The 17,808-nt window shown below is 37.1% G+C and overlaps 1 protein-coding gene and 1 pseudogene across 3 annotated transcripts; both read right to left on the bottom strand.

Annotated features, from left to right (window-relative positions):
• Positions 1-2,235: 2,235 nt before the first annotated feature.
• Positions 2,236-17,429, bottom strand: LOC132854817 (serine protease FAM111A-like). 3 transcript variants are annotated; one of them, XM_060883441.1, is made up of 3 exons: positions 17,341-17,429; positions 5,981-6,049; positions 2,236-4,476 (listed from the first exon to the last, which is right to left on the bottom strand). In XM_060883441.1, the coding sequence occupies exons 2-3, from the start codon at positions 6,041-6,043 to the stop codon at positions 2,707-2,709; spliced, it is 1,833 nt and encodes a 610-aa protein (XP_060739424.1). In that variant the 5' UTR covers positions 6,044-6,049; positions 17,341-17,429; the 3' UTR covers positions 2,236-2,706. The 3 variants fall into 3 exon arrangements, with proteins under 3 accessions (XP_060739424.1, XP_060739425.1, XP_060739426.1); XM_060883442.1 differs by lacking the exons at positions 5,981-6,049; positions 17,341-17,429 and adding exons at positions 4,595-4,663; positions 5,346-5,428; XM_060883443.1 differs by lacking the exons at positions 5,981-6,049; positions 17,341-17,429 and adding exons at positions 4,595-4,663; positions 5,354-5,382.
• LOC132854819 (serine protease FAM111A-like) lies at positions 14,239-17,424 on the bottom strand (annotated as a pseudogene).
• Positions 17,430-17,808: the final 379 nt, after the last annotated feature.

Here is a 17,808-nt window from a genome sequence, read left to right as displayed (position 1 = left end):
TCATTGGACAGCTTATAAACATTGATTTTTATTAAATACAATGCATTTTTAAGGAAAGTAACAGCGCTGTGTCCTCAGTTTCTTATCATTTAAATGTGATTGGTTTATCAGCTACAGCAGTGGTGTGGTGTTTTAAACAAGTGTTTTACGGGGAGTTTATTATAGAAAATGTACAAAAATAACTAAAAAAAGACAAACTGAGGATAAAACGGCAACTATATGGTAATGTTAAACTTGAGAAATAAATAAACTTCTACGACTAAAATATTCCGAAGCTCTAAGCAGTGGCGGAGCCAGAAGGGTGTCCGGGGTGGCACTGAACACCCCTGACATCTGATTGGCCACCCCAGGTGCCACCCCAAATTTTTATTTGATAGCATTGGAAGTTTGATGCTGATTGACATCTCAGTTCACCTATCAAAAGAAGTGAAATGAGATTATGAGAGATATATTCTACCTCTAATGAGCAATTATGGGATTCAACCATGCTCCTTGCTAGGGTAATTTGTGTCATAGTCTGTGGACCCCATAAAGTTGCCTTGGCCACCCCATGTATAAAACTCTAGTTCCGCCACTGGCTCTAAGTAGCAGTGGTTGAAGCTGAGGCCATCTAAACAGAACGGTTGCCAGGCAACACTCAGACACAGCAACACTGGTTATAAAAGCTTCACACTCATTTATACCCAAGTCCAGTAGGTGGTAGTAAAGCACCTTTTGGCTTTATTGCAAAACAGCACTCTTAGCACTGTAGACAACAATGCTGATATAACTGTCAGAAATAAGCCCCCTTTTCACCTAGATGGTTTAACAACTTTTTTTAATAGTATTCTGTCTGTGTTTGATGATTCTGGTAATATCTTAACTTATGTGCAGTTTATGAACCTCCATGACTTCACAGATCCACTGACAGACTAGAAAACCTTGGTAGAGATATCCCAGTAGGTTTAATTCAATTAGCTAAAAATGACCTAATATTTAATAAGGGAAATGTTTATGTGTCCTGATTTGCTTTTGGGTGGTATTTTTATTTTAGACAGGAAATGCAACACCAGACATATTTGTAAACCTTTTCAAATAAAAAGGAAGATTACTCGAGAGGTAAATTCTACTGGGATTCCTTTATATCAGATATAGTCTGGAGAAGAACCTGGCTCTTACGGACCAGGGTTTGTATATCGAATAAGGTTAGGGAAGACTTCATAAAATCTACCACGTTAACTCCTTCATTTCAAAATATTCTGACATTGATGAGACTTGCTCATTTTGTGGCCTTGTGGAAAAACGGCTATACGTTTTTTTTATTGTATCATTAATAATAGGTTTTGTGTTGATTTAAGTTCTTATATTTTTAGCCCCATAAATGTGGTTCATTTGTCCTTAAAGGTGTTGTTTGTTATTATGAAAACCCAAAACATGGTTCATGTCAATGGTTCAAACATTGTGGTTTCCCACAATCATACATGAACATATGTATGATTGTAGATATGTATAATTAATAAAAGTAGGGCTACATTTCAAAATAAGAGAAAATAAATAAAATGTGAAAATTGTGTATGTTTAAAGTGTTTAACTTTCCCTTTTATATCTCAGTGAGAGAACTGAGCTCTACCTTGGCTTGCCAGGATTTTAAACCTGGGCTTGAATGGAGGCAGGGCCGCTCTCATTATCAACAAGCAAAAATGGTTTTTCATTAATGTGGTTTTAATGTGGTCATTAATGTGTTTTTTTTTTTTTGCTGAATTGAACTTTCTAATTTCGTTTCTTAAACTTATAAATGACAAAAAAAAAGAAAAAAAATGTTGACGCTTTACGAGGACTTATTTAAAGAATTATGTTAACCTTGATATTGTGATTTTTTTATGTCTGTATATGCGCAAATTTATGTTTGTTTTTCTCCATAAAAAAAAAAAAAACACTGTAGAATTTATTACAAACTGTCATCAATGGTACAATGATGCTGATGAGGCCAGAGGTGTGTTTGTGAGTCGAAAAGTGTTGAAATTGTCGCTGAAAGTGTTTTATATGATGCCATGAACATTGTGGTGAGCAGAAACTTAAATAACACAGTACCATGATAACAACATGGGTGAGACACAAACATCTACATTTAGTCTCATCAAATAATCAAAGAACAGCATCAGCAGACCCTCTGATTCATTTTAAATTTTATTTTCTTATTCTGTATTACAGTGATGGAATAAATTAATCAAACACAAAAGAATCATGCAGGATAATGAATATATAGAAAAATAAAAAAAAATCATGATTTTATTAAAATTCATTACATTTGTAATTTTGAACCTCTCACCTCCATCAACTAAAAAGTATGAATGAATATGTTACAGTTATTAAAGAGAAAACATTACAATATATATGTGCTGGTTATCTCCAGTGACAAGCAAGAAAAGAAAGGAAACAGCAGCATGAGACAAAAGCAATTAAATATAAAATGAACAATGCTGAAGATGAAGGCAGTCCCAGTGAGGGAGAAGATGGCTGGAATCAGTGATTTCTGGATGTTGAAGAACTGAATCACTTGTTGAAAATCATTGATTTTTTCCCATCCTTTTGATGCTCAAATATCACATTTGATATTTCAAGACTTTCTGTACAGAAAATACTTGATGTACTAACTTGCAGTATTATTGGTGTGATTAAGGATGATGAGAAATGATATCATTAATGTGGTTAATGATGTTATGATCATTATGAAGTGTCCATGGGCTGAGAATTTCTATCTAACTGTTCTTTTGCCACTTGGACAACATATTTCATGTTGCTTTGGGACTCAAAGTATTGAACTACATCAGATCTTTTCTCATTGCTGCACTGTATGAAGATATTCACCAGAATGTGAATCAGTGGAAATGAATATTCCATCACACTCCTAGTTTTCTTTCTTTCTCCTTCATAAACATATCCACCAGTGTGAACACCAATCAGGTTGCAGTGCTGGTCAAACAATGGAGAGCCAGATGATCCATGAAAGAAACAGGAATGGTAAAAGATTTTGGATTCATGCATTTCCTTGTCCTCAGTCAAGCACTGCTGTGTTATAACATGAAAGACATGAATGTTTGGGTTCTTTTTAAAGTATGTCTCTGCTGCTTGAGGAATGTCCTCTTTTGCAATAATAAAAGAAGGGTCCATTTGCTTTACTCCGCCCCCTGGATGTCCGATAATGCAGACAGCACCCCTGGTAGGTGGAGGGCTATAGAAAGTCAGCAATTCAGGAAGTTTTACATCCCTGCTCAGTTCCAGCAATGCAAAATCCAGATAGTTCCCCATGTCATCTTTTTCCTTCAAATAAGCAACAGCGTTCTCCTCCACTGGTATCACGTTTCCTACAGAGGTCAAATCTTCAAAATGGAACGCAGCTGTTAGTTTTTGTTTCAATTTTGATGAACGAGGGACTAAATCTCCAACAACATGTGCATTGGTGAGGATAAACCTGCCAAAGAGCAGAAATCCGGATCCAACAGCAGAATCATTAACGCGGAGTTGGCAGACAGAGTCTGATCTATCCATCAACTGCTTCACGTTCTTCACCTCCAAAAACCTCTGAGTGCTTTTATCATACTCTTCTCTGAAGAACTTTTTCACGTCAACATTCTCTCGCTCTTTCAGCGTCTTCAACAAGTCTCCATGCTGCTCTCGGAGGAGCTTCAGGATCTCCTCTGTGTTTGTGATCTTTTTTGTGTCCGGGAATTTTCTCCACTTCTTTTCATTCGGTGGTGCATCTGTTTTTTTCTCTTGAGCGGTGGTGGAGTTTTGGTTTGGTTTTTCTTCTTGATGAGTTTCAGAAGCTTCACTTTTTTCATCCTTCACTATTTCTTCTGACTCCTGACTCAGCTCCTGGCTCGACTCCTGGCTGCCTGTCGGGTGAGGAGAGACTTTGACCTGAAACTGCTTTCCATCCAGATGATCAACAAGATTAGAGAGATTTATGATGCTCTCGGTTTCCTGCTCATAGAGAGCTCCTTTTCTGAAAATCACACCCCTAAATCTCCCATCACGCTTTAGTGCCACTTTCACTTTCTCCCCCTTCACTGCATACACACACATGTAATCCACAGTTCTTGTCAGCTCATTATTCTTCATCAGCCTGCGGATATTTTCATCACCCCTAGTCTGAATGTAGAAACAAACCAGATTTTCACGTTTGTGAACAGTGAATTTTGGTGGCTTCGCTGTATTGCTGTTTTCACCTGATCTGATGAACTCTAGGTCCAGAAGCTCGTTGTCATTGAGCAAACAGCAGGGGAAATGTGGTGTCACAGCAGCTCTGGGCATCTGCTCTCTCCTGATGACTATTTCCTTATTTCTCCCATTCTGTTTTTTCTTACAGATGGCTTTAAAATAGAAGTTTGTCTGAAATGTCTCTAGGATGGTCCTAGGCTTATCACAGGTCACTGCGAATTTCTTGATTTCTTGATGGACACGAAATCTCAAGCTGTGTCCGTGATTTTCGGTTTTCTGTCAACGTGTAAAAACCCACAAAACTGAGACAAGTGAAACTTGTATATTACAGATGCAACATATTAGTCAATAAATACTTTTTATTTAATAATGAGGAATCATTTGTGTAACTCACTATCTGAGTGGTGTCCGAGTCCAGTCCACACCTCTCTCCCTCTTCTTTATAACACTTAGCCATTCTTAACTGGAAAACATGACACTTTTAATGTCTTTTGGCTTTCTCTTGGTAGTAAAATCTTCTGTAATAAATGAGCTGTCTCAGATCAGAGACATGTCTATGCAGTTAAAAATCATGAAATCAGACTAGAAACCTCTGCTTAAATACAATTAAGTCTGAACCAGAGCAGTGTATGGAATTTATACTGCAGTAGTATCTGAAATTGTATTTTCTGTTTTACAAAAGAGCAATTTAAAGTCTGATCCTGGAAAAGTTCACATTTTGGAGGTAACTGAAGACTTAAAATGCACACAAACCATCCATATCTACTGCATATCTCTTTAATCATTCATAATAATGAATTTATTCAGATTTCTTCATATGTTTTTACACTATAAACTTCTCTAAGGTGAAATTCTCCTAAAATTCCGATTCCATCAGTTAAAATCACCAGGTTGTGTTTTTCATTAAATCCATACATTTCTATTTACTTATTTACTATTTACTTTACATAAATCACATTAAGCTCTCTAATGTCTAATCTACATGTATTTTAATAGCCTGTGCTAAGCTAATAAAGCTAAACAATAATAAAAACCCTTTTATTTTTAAACAAACTCGACCTGATTAATGTTACATTCGTTTTTTATAAACAATAATCACGGTTATTCAGCAGTACGGTGAAGTATTAATGTAATAATTGACTTACTTTCTCACTTCAGATTAAACACGGCTTCGGGATTTACCTCAGATTTGTGTGGAGAAGTGAATTTCGCGCCCAGACGTTTTCGAGGTGGGCGCCAAAAATACTTTAATCTGATTGGCTCTTTGATAGTTTCGATATCCCCGAAACCGCCAAGAATATGACGCCTTCGCAGAAGTACCGTATAACATGATATATTGGGTCACGGTGATGGTTTATCTTCTGAATGGGAGACTTTCAGCGAGTTTCTTAACTTGATGTGATGAACTCGAGGTCCAGAAGCTCGTTGTGGTTACAGCAGGGGAAACAGCAGGGGAAATGTGTTGTTAAAGCAGCTCTGGGTATCTGCTCTCTCCTGATGACTATTTCCTGCTTACTTTTCTTCTGTATTTCCTTATAGATGCCTTTAAATGAGGAGTCGGTCTGAAGTGTCTCTAGGATGGTCTTAGGGGTATTACAGGTCATTGCGTAGTTCCCGGATTCGTAACAGAATCTCAAGCTGTGTTTGTGATTTTCTGTTTTCTGTCAACATGTAAAACCCACAAAATGAGACGAGTGAAACTTGTATATTACAGATGCAACAACATATTAATCAATATATAATTTTCATTTAATAATGATGAATCATTTGTGTAACTCACCATCTGAGTGGTGTCCGTGTCCAGTCCACTCCTCTCTCCCTCTTCTTTATAACACTCAGCCATTCTTAACTGGAAAACATGCCAAAGTTTAGATTCATTTTCTAACACAGAGAAATTACTGACCTTCATTTTCTTCAGATGTGTCTGACACTTTTTATTGGTGTTTAAACATCTTGAAAATTTTTAATTTTTAGGACAAAACATTGTTTGATTTTGACGGAAAAACTTCACTCACTATAAAAAAAAAGTTTTTATAAGATTCTTCAGTTATTCATTCTTGATTCGTATCCCCATCACATCTGTTCACCTGCTGATGGTCTCTTCTTGTTGTTATATAGTTATAATATTGATAAAATTCCCCTCAAGCACATCTTTCCATAGATGAATGTTACTGCATGGTCTTTCTCTTGAAATCTGCTGGGATGGAGTTGGTCTTATTACCACAGTCACAGATATAATTAGAAATGGTCAACAGGTTTTCCCAACTAACCATTAACTACAGAAATCTATTATTTATTGGTTTATTTTCTTGAACAACTTCTATATTTTAACTTTTTTTTACTGATCCCCTGGCAAGAGGAAAATCAAATATATGAACTGCTAAAGTTCAGTTTCTAACATGGCTTTAATACTGAACCTGAAATCCCTGTACTGTGCCTGTAAGGGCACATCAGTAAAACTGATGTCTGATTCTTTTGCTTATATGTGTGTGAATGAGATTAAGTGAAGAGTCAGAGTATTAAAATACACATCATCTGAAACATCTGTTTATTTGAGGTCCTTCAACAGCAAAACATTTCAAATTAAATATTTCAGTTAGACAAAGAACCCAGTGAGAACAAAATGTTTAAAAGATGCACGAGAAGGAGATAAAACCATCGTCCCTTTTAGACACAAAGAACCAAACAGGAGGGATAAAGTGATGCCATGTTGCTGTGCACAGAGATGCAAGTGTTTGGGGTCAGTTCCAGTCTGAACATCATTGAAATTTTTGCTGCACAAGGAGCCTACGTTCATCACTAATGAAATAAGCACATGGGCAGCAGCAGTGAAGTCAGGCTTATGACCCCATCTGTACCTGGGTGAAAAGGTAAGGAAAACAAAGGAAGGATTCACCATTTAATTTATCCTGGGTTTAAAGTCACAGTGTGTAACCAAACCCACAAAAATGTCACATTTGCTGTAAATATTCATTATGTGTGTAATGTTTTTCCCCAGCAGCTAACTGAGCTCTCAGCACTCTGTTAGCACTTTATTACCGATCTGTCAGCACTCTGTTACCGCTCTTTTAGCACTCTGTTAGATCATTTGCACGCACCTTTATTTACAGCTTTGGGTCTGACATAAACAGACAGAAGATCACTCACACTAGCTAAATATTTAACATTCTCAATCCTTTAGAACATGGGTCACTAACAGGCGGACCGCGGTCCGGGTCCGGACCCAGAAGCTGTCCAATACAGACCCGGACCTACGGCCAAAACAAAAGGATATGATTTAAAACTTGACGGGGCGCTTCCATTATTACCGGTGCAGCTTTTGCAATATTTACGGTAAAGGTAGTGGAAACGCACAGACCAATTGCATGCGAGTTAAGCCATCCCACGTGACACCACTCAGCCAATCAAGTCTGTGCATTCCTGAAGTAAACACTGCGACCCAACAGCGCAAGACAGATGAGAGAGAATTAGAGTCAAGTTTGCTTTATAAATGATTTCAAACTGTATTGTTCTGTTTTGGGTAATTGTCGAAGCAAAAAGGCAATTCGAGCTTATAATATTGTAAGCAGATATGATGTATAGTGTAGCACCCTTTTCCTCTTCCTTTTGTTTGTTATAATTTTGCTCTTGTCCTCTGGCATTGTTGTTTCTTTTATTTTAGTTGCTGTGTATTTGTACTTTAAATAATATATCTCATTGTATTGTTGGTTTATGGCATTAATTAAAAAAAAAAAAAAAAAAAAAAAAAAGAATTAGAGTCAAGTTACACATGAAAGAAAGATAGCGATACATGTAGAAAACAAGGGAGAGAAACAGACGAGTGAGACGGAGAAAGGAAGAATAAAGAACAAATGCCGCTCTCAAAAAAAAAAGAAAAGTGGACAGCGAAAACATTTAATCCAGAATGGACAGACTGATTTCTGTTCATACTTCCCATTGGGAGCACTAAACCAGTGTGTCTCATATGTAAACCAGTGTGTCTCATATGTTCAGAAACCGTGACACTTATTAAAAGTGACAATGTGAAACGCCATTATGAGACAAAACATAAAGGTTTTGAACAAACATATCCACTCAAATCTGAAGACAGCGTCCCTGAGACAGCTTTCCCAGGTCTGAGGGAAGTAGCCCTATACATCCTGACCATGTTTGGCTCTACATACAACTGCGAGGCAGCTTTCACTACAATGTACATAATCAAATCTAAATATCGTTCCAGGGTCACTAATGAGCACCTCCACATGTGTATGAGAGCGGCCCTGCCTCCATTCAAGCCCAGGTTTAAAATCCTGGCAAGCCAAGGTAGAGCTCAGTTCTCTCACTGAGATATAAAAGGGAAAGTTAAACACTTTAAACATACACAATTTTCACATTTTATTTATTTTCTCTTATTTTGAAATGTAGCCCTACTTTTATTAATTATACATATCTACAATCATACATATGTTCAGTTCTATGTTACTTGACAATAAATATTTAGTTTTTGACTTGTACTAAATTTATTTGATTTGACAGTCAGGTAATGATTGCTTGCAGATGTTGATACAACTACTAGGCTACTTAAATATATATCAGACTAACTAGTTTGATATTATGATCTTCCGGACCTTTGCTTCAAGAAATTTTCTCTTACTGGACCTCTTTAAATTTTTGTCGAATACCTCTGCTTTAGAATTCTACAGTCTACTACAGTCACTATGGTTACTAACACTGTGATAACCTGTGAGAACACACACACACACACACACAGACAATTTCTCTTCAGAAAGTGAAGTAGTGCAAAATCGGTGTCTCCCTCTATCTCAACAATGATCCCAACACATCGTCAAAGATGCGCGTGTGAGATACCGAGGTAGAGAAATAACTCTACCTAGAGAGAGAGAGAGAGAGAGAGAGAGAGAGAGAGAGAGAGAGAGAGAGAGAGAGAGAGAGAAAGAGAGATTTCATTTCTCTTATTGAATTAATTGAAATTATCTTCATATTGAATTAGAATTGAGCTTTGTGATAAAAATTATTTAAAAATTACACTAAACAATACACATCCTGATGTGAAACAAGATATGAAAAAAGTAATAGCCATTTCTAACATGTCTTTCTTTTCTCTTACAGTATACGGTATTTGGTGCTACATTCACACTCACTCTTGTCTTAATTTTTTTAAACGCCACATGTATGCATGTTTTAAACTGCTGCTGAGTTGGTGTTGTGTATGTGGCTTACACCAGCATGACTATGACTCGCCTGAATCAATATTTTCTGGAGCGCTAAAGAACCCTTGAAGTAAAGTTGCTAATTGCTTCTGGTTTTTTCCTTTGCCAATAGAGCATGCAAGTCCATGTCTACTAGTGATGCGCGGGTCGGGTTTTTTTCCAACTCGCGGGTTCCGCTTTTATGAAATTATTGGCCTGCCTTAGCCCGCCCCGCACCACTGTATCTATTTTTACAACCCGCCCCGCCCCACACCCGTGACCATTAATTGAATTGCACGCTGTGGGCTGTGTACTCAGCCCTCTGCTCTTCATGCTGCTCACACACGAATGCATGGCAAAGTCAGTATCCAACCTCAACATAAACCTCCCAAAGAATATTGAGACTCAACAAAAATGACACTGAAACACCATACAGAGAGGAGGTGGAACAACTGGTGAGCTGGTGTCACGACAACAATTTGTCTCTAAATTTAAACAAGACAAAGGAGAACGTTGTCGAGTTCCGGAAAGGGCCGGCTGTCCACCCTCCCCTGCGCATTGGCCGCTCCATAGAGGAGAGAATCAGTAGTATCACATTTCTGAGGACCTCAGCTGGAGTACTAATACCAACTTCACAGTGAAGAGGGCAAAATAACGTCTTAATTTCTTGTGAAGACTAAAGAAAGCCAGCCTCCCACCACCCATCCTTACCGCCTTCTACAGAGGAACTGTGGTAAGCGTCCTGGAAAGATGCAACACTGTGTGGTATGAAAACTGCAAAACCATAGAACGCAAGACCCTACAGCACATAGTGAGGACAGCTGAGAGGATTATAGGTGTCTCTCTCCCCTCTATACAGGATTTGCACACAGTAACCTCTGACTGTGCATTTGCCCTTTAATCTACATTCTTACTACATTGACCTCATACCTCACATCTACCTCATACTTCACATACCATAACTCTAGAATGGTAAATGTTTACAGCTAATTTATGTTTACTATTTATTCTTTACTGTTTAAATTCTACTTCACTACCTATGCACCTTGGTCCGTAGTAACGGCATTTTATTCTTTTGTGTGCTGTATATGTGGAAGAATGTAAAGGTTGGGTTGATTTGAGAAACTGTTATCCATCCAAACAAACCCATAAGAAACACTTTTTTTCACAACTGCATGGTTAAACCATAATATTGTTAGTGAGTGTGTACACACACACACTCACACACACACACACACACACACACACACACACACAACCAAACACTGCTGTGTGTGTGTGTGTGTGTGTGTGTGTGTGTGACTTTTCCAGAATTTTGGAGATCCAGCAGAGTTCTTCAGTGGAACATCCAGCAAGTGAAATAACATCTAACACATCACCAGGAGCTGAGTAACTGTGGAGCAAAGTACAGAAAATGATTCCACTCTTTTAAATTCAGTAGTTTTGAGAGTTATTTATTATTAGCAAGAGAGATATTAGTTATTAGCAGTTATCTTGCTAATATGCATTAAATTTTCACAGTGCAGAGAATCTTCATTTCCTCTTATACTGTACTCTTTTTTTTTTTTAAGATTTTATGTGATGTAACAGCAGCCGAGCCTCCTTCTACATCGAGTTCTCCAGCACCACATTATTTCTGGCTCTGTGTAGATTTAAAGCACTGACTTTAGCTACAAAGCAAAACCAGAGCCCACATCCCTAAAAGAAGTTCCCAACATGCACATTGACGGCTTCTACTCTGAACTGTGTTCATCACCTAGTGCTCAACCAGTCATCTCCTGCTTCACTAACTCATCTCTAACAGGGTTCTAGAGCACTTTTGTGATTAGACTCTGAGTGAATTAGCATTAAGTTTTTGAAAATCATGAAGTGCTTCTGCTGATGCAGTAAATGTAATTACACACTTGCTAGAATCATACTGCTTTGCATTAATAAATAGTTTATCGACTTTCTGAATTTCTCTCTCTCTCTCTCTCTCTCTCTCTCTCTCTCTCTCTCTCTCTCTCTCTCTCTGTGTGTGTGTGTGTGTGTGTGTGTGTGTCTCATTAACCTACATTTTAAATTTGGAGGAAATCTGATTTTTATTAATTACTAAGAACGATCCTGGTGTAACTGTTACTTCTCTAAGCTGGAGTGAGAGGAACAGGGCACCAGATCAACAGGAAAAGGTGTTATTTGTTGTCATCAAGTTATTGTTGCAGACATTCTTTTTGTTCAAGACACAGAGGTCAAACCCCCTGGATGTCTGTGGCTCAGAGTGAACAGTATTTCATATGTTTATGAAGCCAAGTTATCCTCTAAAGCTTGAGGGATGATTAAACTGTTTAGCAAATTTATTCCATTTTGAATGTACACTGCAATGGCGGACTCTGAACATGAACATGAGTTTCCCGTCCTGTATTTCTAATCGGTTTATGATTTTTTGCTGTTCTGCTAACAACACCATTAATCCTACTGGCTGAAAAAAAGCTGAAACGCAGAACAGTTTTCTAAAACAAAGTGACACTGCCTTAGTTTTATGTTAACACAAATTATACGAGACACAACACACACATGAGACATGCTTCTCTGTGGAACATTCTAGTTATTCATTGGACAGCTTATAAACATTGATTTTTATTAAATACAATGCATTTTTAAGGAAAGTAACAGTGCTGTGTCCTCAGTTTCTTATCATTATTTAAATGTGATTGGTTTATCAGCTACAGCAGTGGTGTGGTGTTTTAAATAAATGTTTTACGGGGAGTTTATTATAGAAAATGTACACAAATAACTAAAAAAAGACAAACTGAGGATAAAACGGCAACTATATGGTAATGTTAAACTTGAGAAATAAATAAACTTCTACAACTAAAACATTCCGAAGCTCTAAGCAGTGGCGGAGCCAGAAGGGTGTCCGGGGTGGCACTGAACACCCCTGACATCTGATTGGCCACCCCAGGTGCCACCCCAAATTTTTATTTGATAGCATTGGAAGTTTGATGCTGATTGACATCTCATTTCACCTATCAAAAGAAGTGAAATGAGATTATGAGAGATATATTCTACCTCTAATGAGCAATTATGGGATTCAACCATGCTCCTTGCTAGGGTAATTTGTGTCATAGTCTGTGGACCCCATAAAGTTGCCTTGGCCACCCTCTGGCCACCCCATGTATAAAACTCTAGTTCCGCCACTGGCTCTAAGTAGCAGTGGTTGAAGCTGAGGCCATCTAAACAGAACGGTTGCCAGGCAACACTCAGACACAGCAACACTGGTTATAAAAGCTTCACACTCATTTATACCCAAGTCCAGTAGGTGGCAGTAAAGCACCTTTTGGCTTTATTGCAAAACAGCACTCTTAGCACTGTAGACAACAATGCTGATATAACTGTCAGAAATAAGCCCCCTTTTCACCTAGATGGTTTAACAACTTTTTTTAATAGTATTCTGTCTGTGTTTGATGATTCTGGTAATATCTTAACTTATTTGCAGTTTATGAACCTCCATGACTTCACAGATCCACTGACAGAATAGAAAACCTTGGTAGGAGATATCCCAGTAGGTTTAATCCAATTAGCTAAAAATGACCTAATATTTAATAAGGGAAATGTTTATGTGTCCTGATTTGCTTTTGGGTGGTATTTTTATTTTAGACAGGAAATGCAACACCAGACATATTTGTAAACCTTTTCAAATAAAAAGGAAGATTACTCGAGAGGTAAATTCTACTGGGATTCCTTTATATCAGATATAGTCTGGAGAAGAACCTGGCTCTTACGGACCAGGGTTTGTATATCGAATAAGGTTAGGGAAGACTTCATAAAATCTACCACGTTAACTCCTTCATTTCAAAATATTCTGACATTGATGAGACTTGCTCATTTTGTGGCCTTGTGGAAAAACGGCTATACATTTTTTTTATTGTAGCATTAATAATAGGTTTTGTGTTGATTTAAGTTCTTATATTTTTAGCCCCATAAATGTGGTTCATTTGTCCTTAAAGGTGTTGTTTGTTATTATGAAAACCCAAAACATGGTTCATGTCAATGGTTCAAACATTGTGGTTTCCCACAATCATACATGAACATATGTATGATTGTAGATATGTATAATTAATAAAAGTAGGGCTACATTTCAAAATAAGAGAAAATAAATAAAATGTGAAAATTGTGTATGTTTAAAGTGTTTAACTTTCCCTTTTATATCTCAGTGAGAGAACTGAGCTCTACCTTGGCTTGCCAGGATTTTAAACCTGGGCTTGAATGGAGGCAGGGCCGCTCTCATTATCAACAAGCAAAAATGGTTTTTCATTAATGTGGTTTTAATGTGGTCATTAATGTGTTTTTTTTTTTTGCTGAATTGAACTTTCTAATTTCGTTTCTTAAACTTATAAATAACAAAAAAAAAAGAAAAAAAATGTTGACGCTTTACGAGGACTTATTATGTAAAGAATTATGTTAACCTTGATATTGTGATTTTTTTATGTCTGTATATGTGCAAATTCATGTTTGTTTTTCTCCATAAAAAAAAAAAAAAAAACACTGTAGAATTTATTACAAACTGTCATCAATGGTACAATGATGCTGATGAGGCCAGAGGTGTGTTTGTGAGTCGAAAAGTGTTGAAATTGTCGCTGAAAGTGTTTTATATGATGCCATGAACATTGTGGTGAGCAGAAACTTAAATAACACAGTACCATGATAACAACATGGGTGAGACACAAACATCTACATTTAGTCTCATCAAATAATCAAAGAACAGCATCAGCAGACCCTCTGATTCATTTTAAATTTTATTTTCTTATTCTGTATTACAGTGATGGAATAAATTAATCAAACACAAAAGAATCATGCAGGATAATGAATATATAGAAAAATAAAAAAAATCATGATTTTATTAAAATTCATTACATTTGTAATTTTGAACCTCTCACCTCCATCAACTAAAAAGTATGAATGAATATGTTACAGTTATTAAAGAGAAAACATTACAATATATATGTGCTGGTTATCTCCAGTGACAAGCAAGAAAAGAAAGGAAACAGCAGCATGAGACAAAAGCAATTAAATATAAAATGAACAATGCTGAAGATGAAGGCAGTCCCAGTGAAGGAGAAGATGGCTGGAATCAGTGATTTCTGGATGTTGAAGAACTGAATCACTTGTTGAAAATCATTGATTTTTTCCCATCCTTTTGATGCTCAAATCTCACATTTGATATTTCAAGACTTTCTGTACAGAAAATACTTGATGTACTAACTTGCAGTATTATTAGTGTGATTAAGGATGATGAGAAATGATATCATTAATGTGGTTAATGATGTTATGATCATTATGAAGTGTCCATGGGCTGAGAATTTCTCTCAAACTGTTCTTTTGCCACTTGGACAACATATTTCATGTTGCTTTGGGACTCAAAGTATTGAACTACATCAGATCTTTTCTCATTGCTGCACTGTATGAAGATATTCACCAGAATGTGAATCAGTGGAAATGAATATTCCATCACACTCCTAGTTTTCTTTCTTTCTCCTTCATAAACATATCCACCGGTGTGAACACCAATCAGGTTGCAGTGCTGGTCAAACAATGGAGAGCCAGATGATCCATGAAAGAAACAGGAATGGTAAAAGATTTTGGATTCATGCATTTCCTTGTCCTCAGTCAAGCACTGCTGTGTTATAACATGAAAGATGAATATTTGGGTTCTTTTTAAAGTATGTCTCTGCTGCTTGAGGAATGTCCTCTTTTGCAATAATAAAAGAAGGGTCCATTTGCTTTACTCCACCCCCTGGATGTCCGATAATGCAGACAGCACCCCTGGTAGGTGGAGGGCTATAGAAAGTCAGCAATTCAGGAAGTTTTACATCCCTGCTCAGTTCCAGCAATGCAAAATCCAGATAGTTCCCCATGTCATCTTTTTCCTTCAAATAAGCAACAGCGTTCTCCTCCACTGGTATCACGTTTCCTACAGAGGTCAAATCTTCAAAATGGAACGCAGCTGTTAGTTTTTGTTTCAATTTTGATGAACGAGGGACTAAATCTCCAACAACATGTGCATTGGTGAGGATAAACCTGCCAAAGAGCAGAAATCCGGATCCAACAGCAGAATCATTAACGCGGAGTTGGCAGACAGAGTCTGATCTATCCATCAACTGCTTCACGTTCTTCACCTCCAAAAACCTCTGAGTGCTTTTATCATACTCTTCTCTGAAGAACTTTTTCACGTCAACATTCTCTCGCTCTTTCAGCGTCTTCAACAAGTCTCCATGCTGCTCTCGGAGGAGCTTCAGGATCTCCTCTGTGTTTGTGATCTTTTTTGTGTCCGGGAATTTTCTCCACTTCTTTTCATTCGGTGGTGCATCTGTTTTTTTCTCTTGAGCGGTGGTGGAGTTTTGGTTTGGTTTTTCTTCTTGATGAGTTTCAGAAGCTTCACTTTTTTCATCCTTCACTATTTCTTCTGACTCCTGACTCAGCTCCTGGCTCGACTCCTGGCTGCCTGTCGGGTGAGGAGAGACTTTGACCTGAAACTGCTTTCCATCCAGATGATCAACAAGATTAGAGAGATTTATGATGCTCTCGGTTTCCTGCTCATAGAGAGCTCCTTTTCTGAAAATCACACCCCTAAATCTCCCATCACGCTTTAGTGCCACTTTCACTTTCTCCCCCTTCACTGCATACACACACATGTAATCCACAGTTCTTGTCAGCTCATTATTCTTCATCAGCCTGCGGATATTTTCATCACCCCTAGTCTGAATGTAGAAACAAACCAAATTTTCACGTTTGTGAACAGTGAATTTTGGTGGCTTCGCTGTATTGCTGTTTTCACCTGATCTGATGAACTCTAGGTCCAGAAGCTCGTTGTCATTGAGCAAACAGCAGGGGAAATGCGGTGTCACAGCAGCTCTGGGCATCTGCTCTCTCCTGATGACTATTTCCTTATTTCTCCCATTCTGTTTTTTCTTACAGATGGCTTTAAAATAGAAGTTTGTCTAAAATGTCTCTAGGATGGTCCTAGGCTTATCACAGGTCACTGCGAATTTCTTGATTTCTTGATGGACACGAAATCTCAAGCTGTGTCCGTGATTTTCGGTTTTCTGTCAACGTGTAAAAACCCACAAAACTGAGACAAGTGAAACTTGTATATTACAGATGCAACATATTAGTCAATAAATACTTTTTATTTAATAATGAGGAATCATTTGTGTAACTCACTATCTGAGTGGTGTCCGTGTCCAGTCCACACCTCTCTCCCTCTTCTTTATAACACTTAGCCATTCTTAACTGGAAAACATGACACTTTTAATGTCTTTTGGCTTTCTCTTGGTAGTAAAATCTTCTGTAATAAATGAGCTGTCTCAGATCAGAGACATGTCTATGCAGTTAAAAATCATGAAATCAGACTAGAAACCTCTGCTTAAATACAATTAAATCTGAACCAGAGCAGTGTATGGAATTTATACTGCAGTAGTATCTGAAATTGTATTTTCTGTTTTACAAAAGAGCAATTTAAAGTCTGATCCTGGAAAAGTTCACATTTTGGAGGTAACTGAAGACTTAAAATGCACACAAACCATCCATATCTACTGCATATCTCTTTAATCATTCATAATAATGAATTTATTCAGATTTCTTCATATGTTTTTACACTATAAACTTCTCTAAGGTGAAATTCTCCTAAAATTCCGATTCCATCAGTTAAAATCACCAGGTTGTGTTTTTCATTAAATCCATACATTTCTATTTACTTATTTACTATTTACTTTACATAAATCACATTAAGCTCTCTAATGTCTAATCTACATGTATTTTAATAGCCTGTGCTAAGCTAATAAAGCTAAACAATAATAAAAACCCTTTTATTTTTAAACAAACTCGACCTGATTAATGTTACATTCGTTTTTTATAAACAATAATCACGGTTATTCAGCAGTACGGTGAAGTATTAATGTAATAATTGACTTACTTTCTCACTTCAGATTAAACACGGCTTCGGGATTTACCTCAGATTTGTGTGGAGAAGTGGATTTCGCGCCCAGACGTTTTCGAGGAATTCGCCAAAAATACTTTAATCTGATTGGCTCTTTGATAGTTTCGATATCCCCAAAACCGCCAAAAATGTGACGTCATCGCAGAAGTACCGTATAACATGATATATTGGGTCACATTGATGGTTTATCCTCTGAATGGGAGACTTTCAGCGAGTTTCTTACCATGAAGTGTGACTCAAAGTTTAATTACAATTCTAAAACTTCATAAAGACCTGATTTCCATGGACAACTTGGGGAGTCTGTTAAATAATTATTATAAATTTTTACCTCTTATGAGTTGTTCTATCAGGTATTAAATAATAAATATGGGTCATCAACAATAATGTTTCACTTTATCTTTAACTCACTGCCCAACTTATATTAAATCTACTAATCTCCAGGTT

Source organism: Tachysurus vachellii, chromosome 12 (genome assembly GCF_030014155.1).
Source record: "Tachysurus vachellii isolate PV-2020 chromosome 12, HZAU_Pvac_v1, whole genome shotgun sequence".
Classification (NCBI taxonomy): Eukaryota; Metazoa; Chordata; class Actinopteri; order Siluriformes; family Bagridae; genus Tachysurus; species Tachysurus vachellii.
This window is presented reverse-complemented; position numbering and strand designations above follow the sequence as displayed.